The sequence below is a fragment of the Catharus ustulatus genome, chromosome 1 (assembly GCF_009819885.2).
Source record: "Catharus ustulatus isolate bCatUst1 chromosome 1, bCatUst1.pri.v2, whole genome shotgun sequence".
Taxonomy (NCBI): Eukaryota; Metazoa; Chordata; class Aves; order Passeriformes; family Turdidae; genus Catharus; species Catharus ustulatus.
This window is the reverse complement of record NC_046221.1, coordinates 37,070,617-37,088,413: the sequence shown is the minus strand read 5'-3', so window position 1 is coordinate 37,088,413 and position 17,797 is coordinate 37,070,617. Positions and strand designations below refer to the sequence as shown.

Here is a 17,797-nt window from a genome sequence, read left to right as displayed (position 1 = left end):
GGGGCGGCCCCGATGCCGGCGGGGAGGCCCCGATACCGGCGGGTCCGCCCCGCGCGGGGGCGGCCCCGAAGCCAGCGGGTCCGCCCCGCGCGGGGGCGGCCCCGATGCCGGCGGGACGGCCCGCGCGGGGGCGGCCCCGAAGCCGGCGCGTCCGCCCCGCGCGGGGGCGGCCCCGAAGCCGGCGGGGAGGCCCCGATACCAGCGGGTCCGCCCCGCGCGGGGGCGGCCCCGAAGCCGGCGGGGAGGCCCCGATACCGGCGGGGGCGGCCCCGATACCGGCGGGTCCGCCCCGCGCGGGGGCGGCCCCGATGCCGGCGGGACGGCCCCGATACCGGCGGGTCCGCCCCGCGCGGGGGCGGCCCCGAAGCCGGCGGGTCCGCCCCGCGCGGGGGCGGCCCCGATGCCGGCGGGACGGCCCTGCGAGGGGGCGGCCCCGAAGCCGGCGGGGAGGCCCCGATACCGGCGGGTCCGCCCCGCGCGGGGGCGGCCCCGATACCGGCGGGTCCGCCCCGCGCGGGGGCGGCCCCGATGCCGGCGCGTCCGCCCCGCGCGGGGGCGGCCCCGATGCCGGCGCGTCCGCCCCGCGCGGGGGCGGCCCCGAAGCCGGCGGGGAGGCCCCGATACCAGCGGGTCCGCCCCGCGCGGGGGCGGCCCCGAAGCCGGCGGGGAGGCCCCGATGCCGGCGGGACGGCCCTGCGCGGGGGCGGCCCCGATGCCGGCGGGGAGGCCCCGATACCGGCGGGTCCGCCCCGCGCGGGGGCGGCCCCGAAGCCAGCGGGTCCGCCCCGCGCGGGGGCGGCCCCGATGCCGGCGGGACGGCCCGCGCGGGGGCGGCCCCGAAGCCGGCGCGTCCGCCCCGCGCGGGGGCGGCCCCGAAGCCGGCGGGGAGGCCCCGATACCAGCGGGTCCGCCCCGCGCGGGGGCGGCCCCGAAGCCGGCGGGGAGGCCCCGATACCGGCGGGGGCGGCCCCGATACCGGCGGGTCCGCCCCGCGCGGGGGCGGCCCCGATGCCGGCGGGACGGCCCCGATACCGGCGGGTCCGCCCCGCGCGGGGGCGGCCCCGAAGCCGGCGGGTCCGCCCCGCGCGGGGGCGGCCCCGATGCCGGCGGGACGGCCCTGCGAGGGGGCGGCCCCGAAGCCGGCGGGGAGGCCCCGATACCGGCGGGTCCGCCCCGCGCGGGGGCGGCCCCGAAGCCGGCGGGGAGGCCCCGATACCAGCGGGTCCGCCCCGCGCGGGGGCGGCCCCGATGCCGGCGGGACGGCCCACGCGGGGGCGGCCCCGAAGCCGGCGCGTCCGCCCCGCGCAGGGGCGGCCCCGATGCCGACGGGCTCTCACTTCCGGGGTGGCAAATGTTGCAACTTTGTAGATCAGATAAGGCGCACCGGACTATAAGGCGCACTTCCGGTTTTGGGGGGAGATTTTAGTCAAAAGGGTGCGCCTTATAGTCGTGAAATTACTGTAATTTTTTAAAACTAAAATATTGTCATACTTTCCTTTAGTGTATCTCTAATATTCCTTCAAAGACATAGGATGAGTCAATAGGGTTGAGCTCTAACACTGGAGTCATAGTTCCATTTTGACATTCAACAAAAAACGTGTGCATTCAAGGTTGCATCAGTAGACAGCTCACCTAAACGACTGCTCTGACATGATCCATTCTTACAGCTGCTCAGAATTAAACTCAAATAGTTCAACATACAAACATACACTTTAAAAAGCATGTATTCCATATGTATCATAGTACAAAGGTACACATATGAACCAACAAATTGATTATAAAACTGTACCTGCATGTTTTCTCTCAAATCCGTAGCATCCCGAATAGGTTGGAGGGCATTCTTGAATACTTCATCTATTGTTTTAATCCATAATGTTCTCATAGAAGCATATTCCCTTGATTTCTTGCCCTTCCTCACAGAGAGGCCCCTCTTATGAGGTTTCCCACCACCCCTTCGATTAGTAATGGCCACATGCACAAACAAGGAAGCATGAGCTAAACTTTCACCAGTCAATGACTGCAGAGGAACATGCCGATAACCAGTCTGGAGACACTCAAAGGGAATAGTGTATTGCCCGATAAACTCGTCCCCAATGTAATCATCATCCAGTACTACAAAACGCACCATAGCTAGCTCTGGCAAATTTATTTGAAATTCAAAGCTTTCATCAAAAATTGGATTATCCCCGTTCTGATGCATTGTTTTCGTCCTTTGCTCAGCACAGTCAGCAGGGATTCCATGTATTTCAACATAGACATAAGGATCCACAACATCACCTTTGGCACCTGATCCTTTGGGTTTAGGGAAGTTTTGCCCACTTATGATTTTAATATGAAGCAGCTGAGGTGAAACTCCAGGCACGGTGTCTTTTGTATTCGCACTAAAGAAGGAAACCTCTTCTCTCATGATAGCAGGACGAAGGACATAGCCACAGTTTCCATTTTGTCGAAACCATCCAATGTTAAGGTCCATCATTAAGCCAGGTGTTTGAAAGTTCATTGCTACTATCTGACAACCACATTTCCAAAAGTCCTGGGGATTCATATTACTAGAGTCAATCCTCATAGGACTGGGGAAAACCCTCGCGAGAAAACGTTTGTTATAATTTACAAAGTCTCCTGGATTTTCGTTGGCATATTTGCTAGCAAGCACTTCGTTAAAAGAGCACACTTCCCAATACTTCTGGAGCTGAAATGAAACTTGAAACTCTTTAAACTGAACTGATTTACAAATGCTTACCAGCTCAGAGAGATCTTTGCAGAGCTGGAATCGTTTCCCTGTCATTGAGTTTTGCTGTTCTACCCCCTCCTTCGCCACTCTCTGTGACATTTCTGCTCCTTCATCTTCATCTGTAACATCTCCCTCTAGTCCAGAACAATTAGCAGAAAGCTTCTTTGCTTTAATTAGTATTTTCCCTTTAAGTGATTCCGGTGATGGAAGATAAGACTCTTCAATGTTTGGAGACTGTGTATGCAGCTTGTCTCCCAAAATTTTCTTCATGTGTTGTACCATAACCTTCTGTTGCTTAATAGAGCAATGATTTTCTAAACACAAAATAAGAGGGTATTCTGAAGCAAAAAAGGCATACTTGTTAATAATGTCAATCACACTACGGAAGACAATTTGTGATGTCATTGTATGCCCTGTGTAAATCACGGGCTCGTTATCTGGACCATCCCATACATCCAGTTCAACGCTTCGACAACCCATTTTTAGAGCACGAATGTAGCCCGTGATGTCAGATGGCCCTCGAAACTGATCCTCTATCAAGTATGTATTATGAGATGAATTTATAAAATAATGAGATAAAGGTTGTTTCATATCTTGACAAACTTTTTTATGCTCTGGATCAAATATGTGGCAGTCTGGTGAAGTAAGGTAATTCGTAAACCCATCTATAGAAAGACAACCCTTTTCCTGGCCCTCTTTGGCTGGCTCATATTTCTGAATAATTTCAAGGCTTATTTCTTCTGTGACCTGTGCCATACCCTGCTCTGCTTCCAAAAACATCATGAGGTCCTTGGTATCTAGAAATTCTTTATTGCTTGAAAATTGAACTAACAGGAAATAGATTTCGGGTCTGGTACAAAGATCATGAAAAACTTCGATAAATTCTTCTTTTGTTACTTCAGTACCTGTTTTTTCCCTGGATCTATGTAACTCCTTGAATTTTAATTCAATTTTATTAGTTTTTAAACCAGGGTTTAAGTCTTTTATAAATTGTACAGCATTACATAGGGGTATATGTCCCAGATTATCTACATCTGATTCATCGAACATTTGTGAAAGCCATGAAGTCCGCATATTATCTTGAGTAGTTCCTAGCATATCTAGAGTGTGTTTTCCATAAGAAATCAGGTATCTTAAGCCAGTAACCCAAATATTTGCAACATCTGCTGAGTTAGCAACCAGATCTAGCGACTCATAATTTTCTCCATATATAATTGAAAATGCACAATCTTCTGATATCTGGTCATATATTCCATTGCTGCGAAAGATATCTGTATTTTTTCCTGTTCTTACTTCTTTGATTGACTTGATATCAATCTTTGCTTTTTCAGAATCCTTTTTTGAAGGCTCCCAGCGGAGCGACTGCATGTCAGCATCCAAAAGGAAGTATCGGTGATACACCCTGGAGTTGGATCGGACCTTTTTGAGCTCAGAGCCTTCCACCATGGCATTGATACAGTCGCTTGCACTGCTGATCTTCTTCTCCGTGGGCATGCTGCTGAACGACACCGTCTTCTTCCTTTCTCGCTTCTGTTTCGTACCATCCTGGTAAACAAGGGGGTGGGGGGAGAAAAAAATAATCTATCAGTATAATTTTGCTCAACATTGAAACAGAATGAAAGTTAGCTGAAAGAGATCTGAAAGTTCAGCAACTAGTTCAATAAAGTCTGTTGACTTTATGACAGAAATTCTTAGTGGCATCATCACAGTGAAAATACTTTTAGTGCCTTAGTATTTGCTCTTGTTTCTATAAGTAATCTTCCAGAGTTTATTTTTAGTGCTTTTGATGGACACAATATTAAAAATATTGGTTTTGAATGCTAACAAAATAATAATGCTGTATTATTGCATATATGCATGCGCATTTTATTTTATGAGTTGTACCCTACTAAGAGAGACAGCAGGTTCTGAAGTCAAGGCAGCTGGAAACAAACTTTTCTCTGAGTCCTTATACAGTCCTACAGAAACTTGCCAAACTTGTCAGTACAGAATATAAAGCTTTTATAGCGTGCTGACAGGGTCCTTGTGAACACCAGAAAAACATTAATACACAATTAAAAATAAAATCCATAAACATAAAATACATAGGACACGGCCCTAATCTAAGTGTACAACACATTAACATCACTTCTGTATGCAAAGCTTCCTTCACCAGAGCACCCACCCATGTTCTTCCCATAGACTGCCCACATTACTCACACATCTCACACATCCTTCCCCTTAGCAGGAAAATACCCATGAGAGTCTAAAGAACCTGCACTGTAACACAAGGAACTGGACTGGAGCAGATGTAGCTCTGCTAGTTCTGAGTTTCAGAAAATACAGCACTGACTCCGAAGGGAACTTCTGAGAGGATTTAACTGTTTCCAAAGAATCTTCATGTTATTAGAAAGAACTTGAATAGAAGACCTAGTCAGGAAGGGAAGCAAAAGTGATTCACCATTGCTCTTAAAGCAATGAGGTAACACAGAGGTCTTACTTTACTAGAGAAATCTTGGATATATAAGGATATATAAGCATTAAAAACAGGGGAAAATGTAGTTTAGCTACCTCTATTTTACCTATATGTGTTAATTAAAACAAGTGCAAATAAATCAGCAACACATTATTTAAGTACAATCAATTTCATAAGAACTGAATTTAAGAAACTTGTGTGTTTTCATTATCTGCATTTTCTGAGACTGAAAAGTCTTTTTTTTTCTGAAAGCAATGTGTCTTGAGGAGCTACCTTTTAGTCTGAAATAACACTTGCATTAAAAATATTTTTATATTAGATGCCTTAATTAGAAGTGTTCTTCTTATAAACCAGCACAGCACAAAAAATTCCTTTTCCAGCTTTATTAAAAAACAAAAAATAATGTTGATATTCCCTGAAACAGTTTTCCATTAGAAATATGTTCCAGTGCCAATCAGCATGGCTTAAATGGCAGAAAGGAAAGTGAAAGAAAACTTTTAACGATTGCTATGCTGAACAGACATTCAAATAAAAACCATCCCTGACAAAATGCATTTCCAGCTCAGTGCACATGTGCTGTATGTTTAATTTCATTAAATTAAAAATGCAGAATCCCAGTTTTGTAATTTAATTTATAAGCATCTGAAAAGTCTTTCATTGAAAACAATTATTAGTAAGGTGAGCAGCCTTAATATTTGCTGTTCCATGTTTGAGAAAATTAATCAACCATACTATTCTTGCACCTTTAATGACAGCAGAATTTGCTTTGTTCAAGTTCTCAAGAGACCAGTAAAAGTGAGTAACACCGCAGAGCACTGTTTTATTTCCAACTGCAGATCAAACACCTGCAATGGATACTGCACAGGGTTGACTCTCAGAATCTCATTACATGTAATTTAGGCATAAGGATTGTTTTCAAACAACAGCAAATTTCCGTAACTTTATAAAAAAAAAAAAAAAGAGGAAAAAAATCAAATGTGATTTTTGTTTACAGAGGTTTTTGTTCTATTTTAAGCCTAGCTTGCTTGTCTACCTATTTATATCTCCTACCCGGAAAAAGTAGCAAAGGAAAGTCCCACATAAATGGCAATGATATTCCTGCCTGGTACTTCAGGGCTTAGAATTACACATTTTGAAACCCTTAATGCTCCAGATTTCTCAGTCACAGACCTGGGAGAGAAATACATTTCTCAAATTCCTGCGTGAGAGACAGCTGATAGATAACGTCCTGACACCAGAACCATCAAGGCCCAGCAAGTATTACCTTGCCTGACCACGATCAGAAGAAAGGTCTATACCTTTCTCTAAGATCAGGACTGTATCTAATCCAAGTCACTGAAACATGAAGGGGAAAAAATATCTTCTATTTCTTGATCCCTCTGATGTAAACAAGTCCATCTCACAGCAGTTCCACTGCCAGCTCTGGTTACTGAAAGCTGGAATTGGAGTTCATGCATGTGGATCAGAGGAGCAATTCCATATATCACCTGCAAGATTATTTTGTCTGCCTGCCAGATGAATTTGCGGTCAGTTCAGCAGTACTCTTCCTTTTTGCAGGATAAAGGAGTCTAGCCACTCAGATTATTTATATAAAGCCAGCATCACAGTGTGAATTACTGTGAAAACATTCTGAGCTCCAGAACACCCTTCATAAATTTTTGCTTCTCCAGAGATCAATAATCCTGAACTACCAGATTGCCTGTGCAAGCCCCCATCCTGACAGAAACACATCAGTCATGATCAATCTATGTGATCAGAGTAACTTCAAGGATATTTTACCAAAGACACTGTTGGGAAGATTTCACCTGTCTGAATTACCCATCAGTCTGAAAAGACACAGAAAATAAACTCTCACTCCACAAGCTGAGAATGAAATTGCATAGAGCATGCACAAACTGTGTGAAACTGATTTGTGAGCCCTGGCAATACAGTCTAGCATGGAGGAGACAGATTTATTCTGCTATAAGATGTGGAGGATTTCACCCCAAAAATGAGGTGGAATTCATGAACTGGGTTAAGTCTCTCAGGGCCTTAGGTTTGCCTTGAATCAAACAGAATGGCACATCATAAAACTGCATGTATTTGAACAAACACAGGAGTGACTTCTTGACATTCATGAGACTTACAGGGCTCTTGCTGTCCAACATGCTCAAAGTGACATCGACTCCATAGAGCAGATGTGTAATTCAGTCCAAGGCAGCAGCTACAGTTTTTGTACTGAAACAACTTTTTGTCATTCTAGGATCTCTCGCACAATGAAGACCATGTCAATCTTCAGTTTATAACTTGTCCTGTCATCATTATAGGACTTTCGCTAAAGACTGTCTGTGTTTCATAAGATTTAATTACTGAAAGCAGAACAACCACATCATCAATATATTTCCTAATACTACTCATGCCCCAGCCAAGGTCACCTGCAAGATGTTTTGAGGAACAGACAAGACCACAGACAGAACTGTTTTGAAATATTGCTCATAACGACAACAAGTGACTACACAAAGAGCTTAGCTTATCCAGGAGTTCCTAGCAACAGAAAGCAAAGCATCTAGAAGTTTAAAAAACAGAAATAATCCCAGCTGTCACCTATGGCACTTAAGAGACAGAGGTAGCTGGAGAAAATGGATTAAAAGCACAAGAAGGGAAGAATATATCCATGATAACTTTTTTATTCCTCTCAAGGTACCAACAAAGAAATAGCTGTGTGACTAAGACAGCACTATCTACAGAACAGAATTCTGGAGACAACAGAGAATCTTGAATCAGACATTGAGAGAGATGCACATCGTTCCTGAACTGCAGTGCTTTTAATGTATGCAACTTTATGATAAAATTACTTAAAAGGCAGTCCAAGTAACCACTGGTATTGATATGGGCAGCAGTAGAATTCAGAGATTTGATAATGTAATAGATCAGGATGACAGAGGAAAGGATGAATAGTGTAAAGTTTGTAAACATCTCTTAAAGGAAAGGAAGCAGAGAGTGAACTTCATGACCTAAAGAGTGAATCATGCCCCAGAAGTAGCACTTAAAAATATTTAAACATCGAGCTGCCAAGATGTTTAGGTACTACTTAGTCTGGTGGAATTAAGAACACTCACAGCCCAAGGCAGAGGCTTGCCAACTCCCTCAAAGTGGCAGGTGTGGAGCGGCAGCACAGTGCAGGACACTCCTTCACCTGCCAACACAGAATGGTCCTTACACTGGCCCATGCAAATTTTGGAGATGTGTGCCTGTGATCCTGCCTCTGTCCATGACTAAAGACACCTGCAGCTTTGAGGTGATAGTTCCTATACTGGAAAATCCAGGCCTCTACCTCCATTTAGGCCACTAAAGTGCTCTTTTTAGAACAGAGGACTTCAAACAGAAAAGACAATGGGAATAACAGGAAGTGGCACAATGACAGATTTTTAAAGTGCTCATCTGGGAAGTGAAAGTCACAGACATCATAAAATACAAACATTTCACTTGGTGACCCTGAATGCAAAATTTAGTCCATGTAGCAAGGAACTGAACACTAAATTTTATCCTCTCAATATGCACCTCCTCAGGTGACAGGTCCTGCAGCTACTTGTTTATGTTGTGACCATAAGTAATTTCCATTCATTTTTATATACACCAGATGTTCAACAAAGCGTGGAATGCAGCTCCATGTTAGTCTCGAGGGCATGTGGCTGAGCACTCCAAGATGCCCAGGCAGAGGGACCAAAGCCCAACCACTCCACAGGCAGGTGAATGCTCTGCCAGCCAAGCAAACATAAGCAACAAGAACACAAAACACATCCCCTGAAGTGCAGCATCACACTGCAGGCTTTCTGATTGCCAAGGGCTGAGCTTTGACAACCTCTGAGAAAACTCACATACCTTGACGCAATGACGTAGTTTGTAGGAGCCACAGTGCTTAGAATGCTTGCTCAGTTCATCCCAAACAGGCTTAGAAACAAGATAAATGTGAGCCATTCAGCCTAGCAAGGTCTGTGCAGAGATGTAGTAATAAAGACTGCAATCGTGTACGGTGTTTCAAGAGCTTTCAAATATAATTTTTTTTCTTTTTGCATATAAGTTCTGAATTAAGTGGCATGCTTGTGAACCTGAAGGCCAGTGGTGTGCCAATACTCTGAGCAATCACTGAGTAGGTGAGGAGAAAGGCCAGACCTAAGTTTGGTAATTTTAATTTCTATCAAATTACACCATTATTTAATGCAATATAGCGTGAAAGATGTTTTAGATGTAATTTAATGTGCATCTGTAGCCAATGGTTTCAGTAAAATTCAATACCTTATGATGAGAACAGGCAGCCTGATGATCTACATAATGAACACAGAGTGAGCTACCCTTCTGACACTACACAGTTCAGTGATGACTTGGTTCTTAGAGTAGGTGTGATACTTATGGAGCCAATTTGAGTACAAGACCTGCCTGTTTTCATTAAATGCAATTCAGCAGTAATTGCAAAATCACCTAGCTTGAAGACATGACATATAACGAGCCCATTTCAGGAAGTGGTAAATTAAAAAAATACAATTGATGCTTTGCTTGTTTAATTAAGATTCTTAAGCATTTTTCTTCAAAACAAGAAACTTGAAATTTACAGATTTTCTTCATACTTAAGGAAGCATGTCTATACATAGTTAAGTCTACTCAAAGGAAAAAAAATCTTTCTAAGTTAATACTTTAAAATACCAATTTTTAATGCATTTTGTTAAAAATATTATAATATCAGTAACTTGTTCTTTTCCAAGGTTCCACCTGTGGTTTTAGAGATATAAATGTGAGTGTGGATAAGCAATTGAGCTACAAAAGCAATGTCAGTATCATATCAACTTCATCTCTATAAATATTTTTAGCACAAAAATATTTAGGGTTTTTCTTTGAAATAAAAGCCTGTAATTGAAACAGCAATCATGAAGAGGACTTGTTTTTGCAAACACATACAGAAAAATAAATCATACTATGTATAGTTTACCTATGCACAGCTGCCAGCTGTTAGAATGCAGCATTTCTAAAAGAAGCTAAGCAAGTTTTTGTGTAAAACAGGTAGTAGGAAAAAATGAAGGAAAATATCAGGTAACTCAAATCAGCAATATTTCATCTTTGCTACACAAAATTTAGCACTGATTTCAAAAGTTTTATGCAGTTAGAGTGAGAGTCTTCTTTGGAAGAGTGTGAGGGGAAAGGGAGAAAAGAGCTGGGAGGAGGAAGGAGAGAGGTAGTGGTGCAGAAAAGGCATTTCACCACCAGGAGCCATGTCCCCCCACAGGCAGGAGCTCAGAGCTTTACATCCTTGTCCTCATGCACCTCTCTCAGCCTAATTCTCCTGGAATTAACAACTCAGCAGAAGAATCTGCTGACAGCCACCACACAGCCCCTCTCTTCCAGCCAAGCATCCTCTCTTTCTAGTCAGCACCTTCCAATTTGCCATTACCAGGAGATTCTCACTAACACAGTGACCTGGATTTACTAAAAAGCACGTACTTCTTCATGCTGTAACACAGCTGCCCAAAGCTCCCAAAGCATGCAGAAACCGAAACAAGAAAAAGCTCTCCAAGTAATCAGCAGTTCAGCTGACGGGATCCCAAACACTTCAGAAATGGCAGGTGTTAAATCAGACTGCGTCCAGCAGTTGCTGTAGTGAGTGTTGTACTACACACAGTACTCCCAGCAGTTAGATGTAAAACAAAGCAGAGTCCTGGACTGAAATAACTATTTGAGGAGAGACAAAACATCAGCTATTTGGAAAACACAAGTCCTCCTACTTGCTGTGAATCACTGTATTTGTGCTCAGCATTTAAATACTTCTCCAAAACCAGTACTCATGACATATCTGTTGTTTGCAGAGGAACATACTTTTCTAATGTCTGGTAGGTTGACCCCATCCAGACTCAGTTACACAATGTCATACATAACAATGAGGAGGAATGAAAATAGGATTAGTTGAGTAAGTAACAATTCCAGGTTGATTTTTCGTTGTTGTTTTTGGTTTGCTGTTTTGTTTTTTTTTTACTAAAGGAATTCTGTGATTAAAGGAATATGGGCACAGGTGTTCAATACTCAAACAAAATGACCTATATTATTTCAGATGAGCAAACTGCATGGTTCATGTTACAGTTAAACCAATTCTCTCTTCAACCCCTCCTCAAAACATTAATTTTCTGTCTGTCTCTTCCTCCTCCTGCCCCAGTTGCATCTCCCTTCTCCCCACTTCAGCTCCTCAGGCCCTCATTAGCAGCTGCTTGACACACAGTAAGTTACAGTAGTTTCACGAATACAAGCCGCACGGATTATAAGCCGCACCCCCGGTGCCTCGACAATGTTGCTGTCTTTGTCAATAGATAAGCCGCACCCCGAATATTAGCCGCACTTTCGTTCGTCGCGAGAATCCGTGCGCAGCTTTCACAAATTGGCCAATTAGTAAGAGGATCGCGGCATAGCTGGCTTTACTGGCTCGGGGCGGGGCCAGGCAGGCTCGGCCCGCTCATGGTTGCCGACGGGGCCGGGTGGCCCAGCTCAGCGCCACGGCTCGGCGGGGCTGGCCGGGTGGTGCTGCCGCCGCCGCCGGGCTCGCTGGCCCCCCTCTCCCGTCAGTACCGCCCCGCTGCCGCGTTCGCTCGCCCGGCTGGCAGGGCTGCCGCCGCCGGGCTCGCCGCCCGCCCCGCTGCCGCTTTCGCTCGCCCCGCGCCGCGCCTCGCGCGCGCCGCGCCCGCCCCGCGGCGCTTTGGCGGCTCGCGGCGGCGCTTTCGCGGTTCGCGGCTCGCGGTTCGCGGCTCGCGGCTCGCGGCTCGCGGCTCGCGGTTCGCGGTTCGCGGCGGCGCTTTCGCGGCTCGCGGTTCGCGGCTCGCGGCTCGCGGTTCGCGGCTCGCGGTTCGCGGCTCGCGGCTCGCGGCTCGCGGCGGCGCTTTCGCGGCTCGCGGCTCGCGGCTCGCGGCTCTCGGTTCGCGGCTCGCGGCTCGCGGCTCGCGGCTCGCGGCGGCGCTTTCGCGGCTCGCGGCTCGCGGCTCGCGGCTCGCGGCTCGCGGCGGCGCTTTCGCGAGCGCCGCTTTCGCTCGCCCCGCCGGCAGGGCTGCCGCCGCCACCAGGCTCGCCGGCCGCCCCCTCCCATCTGCACCGCCGCCGCGTTTCCTCGCCCTGGCCGGCACTGCAGGCCCCCGCACCGCCAGGCTCCCCCACGCTGCTGGCCCCGATTATGCTGGGCTTCCCCCGCTGCCAGGCAGCCCCACCCGCCGGCCTTCCTGCTTCTGCCATGCTCCCCTGCGCTGCTAGCCCCAGTTCTCCCGGGCTCCCCCGCCCTGCTGGCTCAGGCTCTGCCGCCCGCCCCCGACACTGCTGGCCCCGCCTCTGCCAGGCTTTCCCACCTCTGCCGGGGCCGGCCGGGCTCCAGCTTGGCTTGGGGCTGCCGCGGGCTCTCACTTCCGTGTTGGCAGCTTTTAGAATTTTGTTAATAGATTAGCCGCCCCGGAATATTAGCCGCACTTCCGGGTTTCCACCAAAATTTTGGTCAAATTGGTGCGGCTTGTATTCGTGAAATTACTGTAATTTATCTCACTACCTCAGGAAACAAAAAATCTATTTTCTTCCAAATTAGTTTTCTGCAATTTTAGTGAGCTGAAACAATTTTCCATGTGACCAGCTAAGTATCAGAGCTGGTTCAAAATAACCACTAGAAGTAAGGAAACTATTAAAAACAGGAGGAAAGAAAGAATCACTCACTTTAATCAAGAAATTTAATTCAATTAAAATCAATGTAGTTAAAACTGTTCTGTTGAAATCCAACCCTACATGAACTGATAGTAGAGTTTTATGTCATTAGGTTCTGTGGTGGACTAAATCTTAAAAATATTTTCCAACACAACAATTCTATTAGGGAAAACAAAATCTCTCATTTGGTCCACCTCACAGAGTACAGCAACAATTTCACAAACATACAAAACATAAAGGCAAGCTATAAGAAAGAACTGCCAACATCATAAAATAACAGAATTGAGGTTCTCAACCTCTTGGGCTCATTTTGTTCTGCCTCATTTCAAGAAAAGAGGACACCAGAAAATTTATTATTCTATGATATGAGAGAGACCACTTTCACACTACCTATCAGAAAGAGCAGAGAAAAATAGTGGACTGTGTTGGCCTTGTAACTCCAAAGACTGTGACAAGCCAGGAAATAACAGGATATGGTTTTGCAAATAGAGTCTAGACTAAAAGCTTTCTTTGTAAAACTTCCACCAGAAGAGCTTATTTAGTCAGTTGATCAGCATACCAAGAGTAAAGAAACCATCTTTTAATACGTTTTTCATGTTGTTGTCTCAAGTCTCCTCAGGTTTTTCCATTATGCAAATGCTCTCACAGGATGTCACAGGGGAGCTTTCCCTGTGCTCCACGGCACAGATACAGATTCACAGAATATTCTGAGTTGGAAGGGACACACAAGATCATCAATTCCAAGGCAGGCGCTTCTTCCACGAAGATGTCAAAGACATCCACGGGCATGATGCAGCCTGCTCACTGCTCTTACATAAATCTGCTCCATATTCTTTTGAACAGAAAGTAAACAATCTGATATTACCTACTCTACTGAAAATAAAGGACTTGAAGCTACTTTCACTATGTTTGATTTTGACCTAAATTTTAAAGAGTCTGTTTTTACTACTAAGACTTCCACATTCTGTAGTTTCATGCTGCCATGTATGTTTGCATTCTAGCAGTGATTTCTAGGATACACCATTCCAGAATGATGTCATTTTATAACATAATTTTATAATTTAATTATATCATGTATAACATTATAATTATATAATACATTAATATTATATATAGGTATGTTATATAACATTATATCTGACCATCAAAACACAGTAGCAAAATCAAAATTCAAACACCATTTTGGCATTCTTTCTTGTATGAGTTCATCTGCATATTTATGAAATTCAAAAGGTCGTTTGGTTTCAGGGGTTAATTTACAATACTGATTAGCAGGGGGAAAAAAGTCTGATCCGAAAAGAAAATAAATAAGAAGCATTTAAGGAAATTACCCAGACTGCTGTGAGCACTGAGAGAGCCAAAGCCTGAGTTATGCTTGGCATGAATGTCTCAGTTCTTAGTGTTACTGAGTCAGTTACAGTTCAGCCTTCTGGGGAGCATTTCCAACGGAGCAAAAGAGGTATCCCAGTTTCACAAACTCGATAAAAGCAAAATATGCATATTTCAGATCCAAACAACCAACATCTTAACCAAATCCATATAAACTGCAGTAATTATTTATGAAAAACAGCAGTTACTAGGTACTGAGTCTTAAACTGAGAAAACTGCACTGACAGAAAGCTGTCAAAAATTGCTTGATGACATGAAGAATTTTAACCATAGGTAGAGAGGGTAGAGAGCTTTTTAGGTCCCTAATTTCTCAAGTACTAAGAAATCATACCTAAACTATGATTAATAGGTCATTTTATCTACTACAGAGAAACTTATGTTTATAACCATTTACTTTTTCTGCCATCAACTATCAGAAAAAGTAATTGAAGCTAGAGATTATTTTAGCTTGAATAACTGAAGATGACAAAGCTGATGCTGTATATAAAGGTCAGAAGGATTTGAAATTGGCTCAGCAAAAAGGTTCAACAGGTTTCAATATGGCTCAGGGAGGAAGAAGGCTCAGAGTCTTCACTGTTACCTGAAAAACCAGCAAGATGCTCTTTCTGCATACATGCACGCCTATTTAAACTCTGAATATTTTCATTTTCAGGTCTTCAATAATGTTTTAAAGACCTAAACATTATAGCTAACATACACTTTCAAGAGCATTCTAATCAAGACTTATGGACAAGATTTAATATGCAGCAGTCTGAAGTTGAATATCAGATTTCCTTCAAGTATTCATAGCTGCATGTTAGTTCCACTGGTAGAAAGAATGGCATTATTCCATTTCCTGTTTCAGCCATAAACAGCAATTTGACTGAACTGGCAAAATACGTAGCACAGTTATCAGTCGTTAAAGCAGAAGTACAGCATGTGGATGACTTCAAAATATCACAGTAACTACGTTTAAGATTTCTGTAATTTCAGACGCAGCCTCTGCAGAAAGTTGCTTTACTTCTCCCTCTGCTGCTGCCCTTCAGCATCATAGAGGAAGAGAAGCCAACAGCATCATCAGCAAGAGGTGAGACTGAGCACTGGCTCAAGACTCCCAATCCTTTTCCACTCTTGGGAAAGCCTTCCCAGCAGCTTTTCCAGATTTTCCCACAGACATAAGTGTTGAGTTTGATTGATTTGTTTGGTTTTTTACCAACTTTCCTGGCAGAAGGCCCAGGCACTATCCTATCTGATTCAAAACAAACCAGGACAAACCACCTGGTAAAGTGTGCATCTTAGGATGGCACTACAGGTTCATACTCCGTGATATTACATAGATTTAAATACTAAAAAAACCCCATGGAAAATGACACATTGCTCCATACAGACAAGATTCTTATTTTCAATGCTGCATATGCAGCCAACATATGAAAATAATTGCGTTTGTTATGATTGACTAATTTAGTCAGAAAGCAGAAAAGTACCTTGTCTTTACTGTAAGAGGAAGTCTACATTATATTCCCCTTAATGGTCAACATCTCTTGCTCACAAAAAAATAAAGAGTAGATTGACCACAAATGTATTATCTGATTTATAGGAATGGCTTGTTCAAACATCCTTGCATGTAATCCTACCCTATCTCTCGGCAAACTGTTACAACTAAATCATGCATTTTTACTTTCCCTGACATAGGAAAACGTTCATTTCCACCTGTGCTGTAAATTTGTGTATTTTCTCCAAATTTCAATCCAAATGTCATCTGTTCTCTTGGAAAGCTCCTGGTGTTTTTGTGTCCTTTCCTATCACTAAGCGTTTTCCAGAGAACTACAAAGAAGTAAAACTATCACATATGGGTTATTTTTTTCCAAGTCAGACATTCAGGCTTCAGAGTAATAAAATGTAAATTTTTTTTGCTTCTAAAACTATCATTACCACTGCCCTGCAGATTTCAATTCATCAGCTGATTTTCTTCACTCTAGTGACTGATGAATGGTGTCTTCAGATTTGCTTCTGGAGTAATTGCAACTGGACTAGAAAATTTCACAAGATAACTTTAAAGAAAGAAATGGAATGCCACAGACTGAATTACTCTCCCTGTGTGGTTTGAGATAAGTTCATTTTTGTAAATTAGGAGAGGGAGTATTACCAATATTAACTCTTCAGTGCCACAAACAGTTCATGCAAATAATTCAATATTAAATTAAATACAAAAGTTGGAACTTTTAGAAACTTACAGCTTGCTAAACAAACATTGGCTTGCAAATTCTTAAGTTGCTACATCAGCCTTATCAGGTAGATGGCAACGATAATTAGATAGTGATAACCCGCTGTTGATTTTTAAGGACGATTCTAATAATACTGAAAAAAAATACTAGGTTATCACATGGGCAGAAAAAACATGGGTACTGAAGTACCTTTGCTAACCACAAAAGACTACTTCTGACTTGTTTTCCCTGTTGATGTTCAGGTGTATGCAATTTAGACTTGTCAAAAACTTACAGGAACTCCTCATGCCGAATGCTGCATCAATGCCCTCCTCCCACCCTTAACTCAGGTCTTTAATTATTCATAACAGTTACAGGCACTTAGGAAAGAACAGTGAAAGATAAATATTTAATACAAGATGCTTGTAACAGAAAGATATGAGAGCCTACATAAATCAAATAAATTATTTGTTTATCCTAAGCAAAATAAAAAGTAAGGCAGGCGATCTCTATATTTATATAAATGTTCAAAGCTTTGACAAACCAAATAAGTTATCAGGATGTTTTACTAAATTATTACCAATAAACAAATAAAGATTTGCAGGTATAACAGTTTTCTTGAGACTCTGAGTATTCTATAGGGTACTATTTTGATCAATTGCTACAAATTTCCCTTATAAGGAATGCTGAAGAAATATCCCTATGGTACATTACGACTTTAAAGGATTGCAAGAGTCAAGAGCAAACACAATGAAGACAATTTATAAAATCTGAATTACAACAGCAGTATCTTCGAAAGTACTGACTAAGAAATTCGCAATAAAAATTGGAATTATAACACTTGGAGTGGCGAAAGAAATAATTAAAGTGCTTAAAAATATTGTCAAATACAGTTTAAAACACTTCTAGTTGAGAAGGAAGAATAGAAAGCGCACTTGAATTTCTATACATTACGGCATGCAAAAAAATTTCAATTTTTAACGTTCAGAAACGACTGTATTTAATACAGTCAATAATGAAAGTACGTTAATACCATAATTGTGTTCTATTGACAAAAAAACCAACTACTAGGAAAACAAGACTCCTTTTTAAACCACTAAGTCATACAAGAGAAATATCATAAATCTTTCATTACTGTGTTCATTTATCATCTCTACATACCATGTATGCAACTTTCTAAATTTCTTACACATCACAAATACTGAAAAAGTCACAAGGAAGAGCACAAAAATGCGTTCATATGATATCCAAAACTAAAAACAACCACAGAAGCAAAACTATTTTCTCCTCTGTTTTCTTCCAATTGAATTTCTTTCTGCTCACTGTGAAACCAAAAGCCCCCACTGA

General features: G+C 43.7%; 1 protein-coding gene across 1 annotated transcript in view; it reads right to left on the bottom strand.

The window, feature by feature from the left end:
* PLCL2 (phospholipase C like 2) overlaps positions 1 to 17,797 on the bottom strand; it is a 122,905-nt gene that overhangs the window by 46,202 nt on the left and 58,906 nt on the right. The window contains exon 3 of the mRNA XM_033066925.1: positions 1,790 to 4,276. Coding sequence (XP_032922816.1) covers positions 1,790 to 4,276 — 2,487 coding nt within the window. The remainder of the gene's footprint in view (positions 1 to 1,789; positions 4,277 to 17,797) is intronic.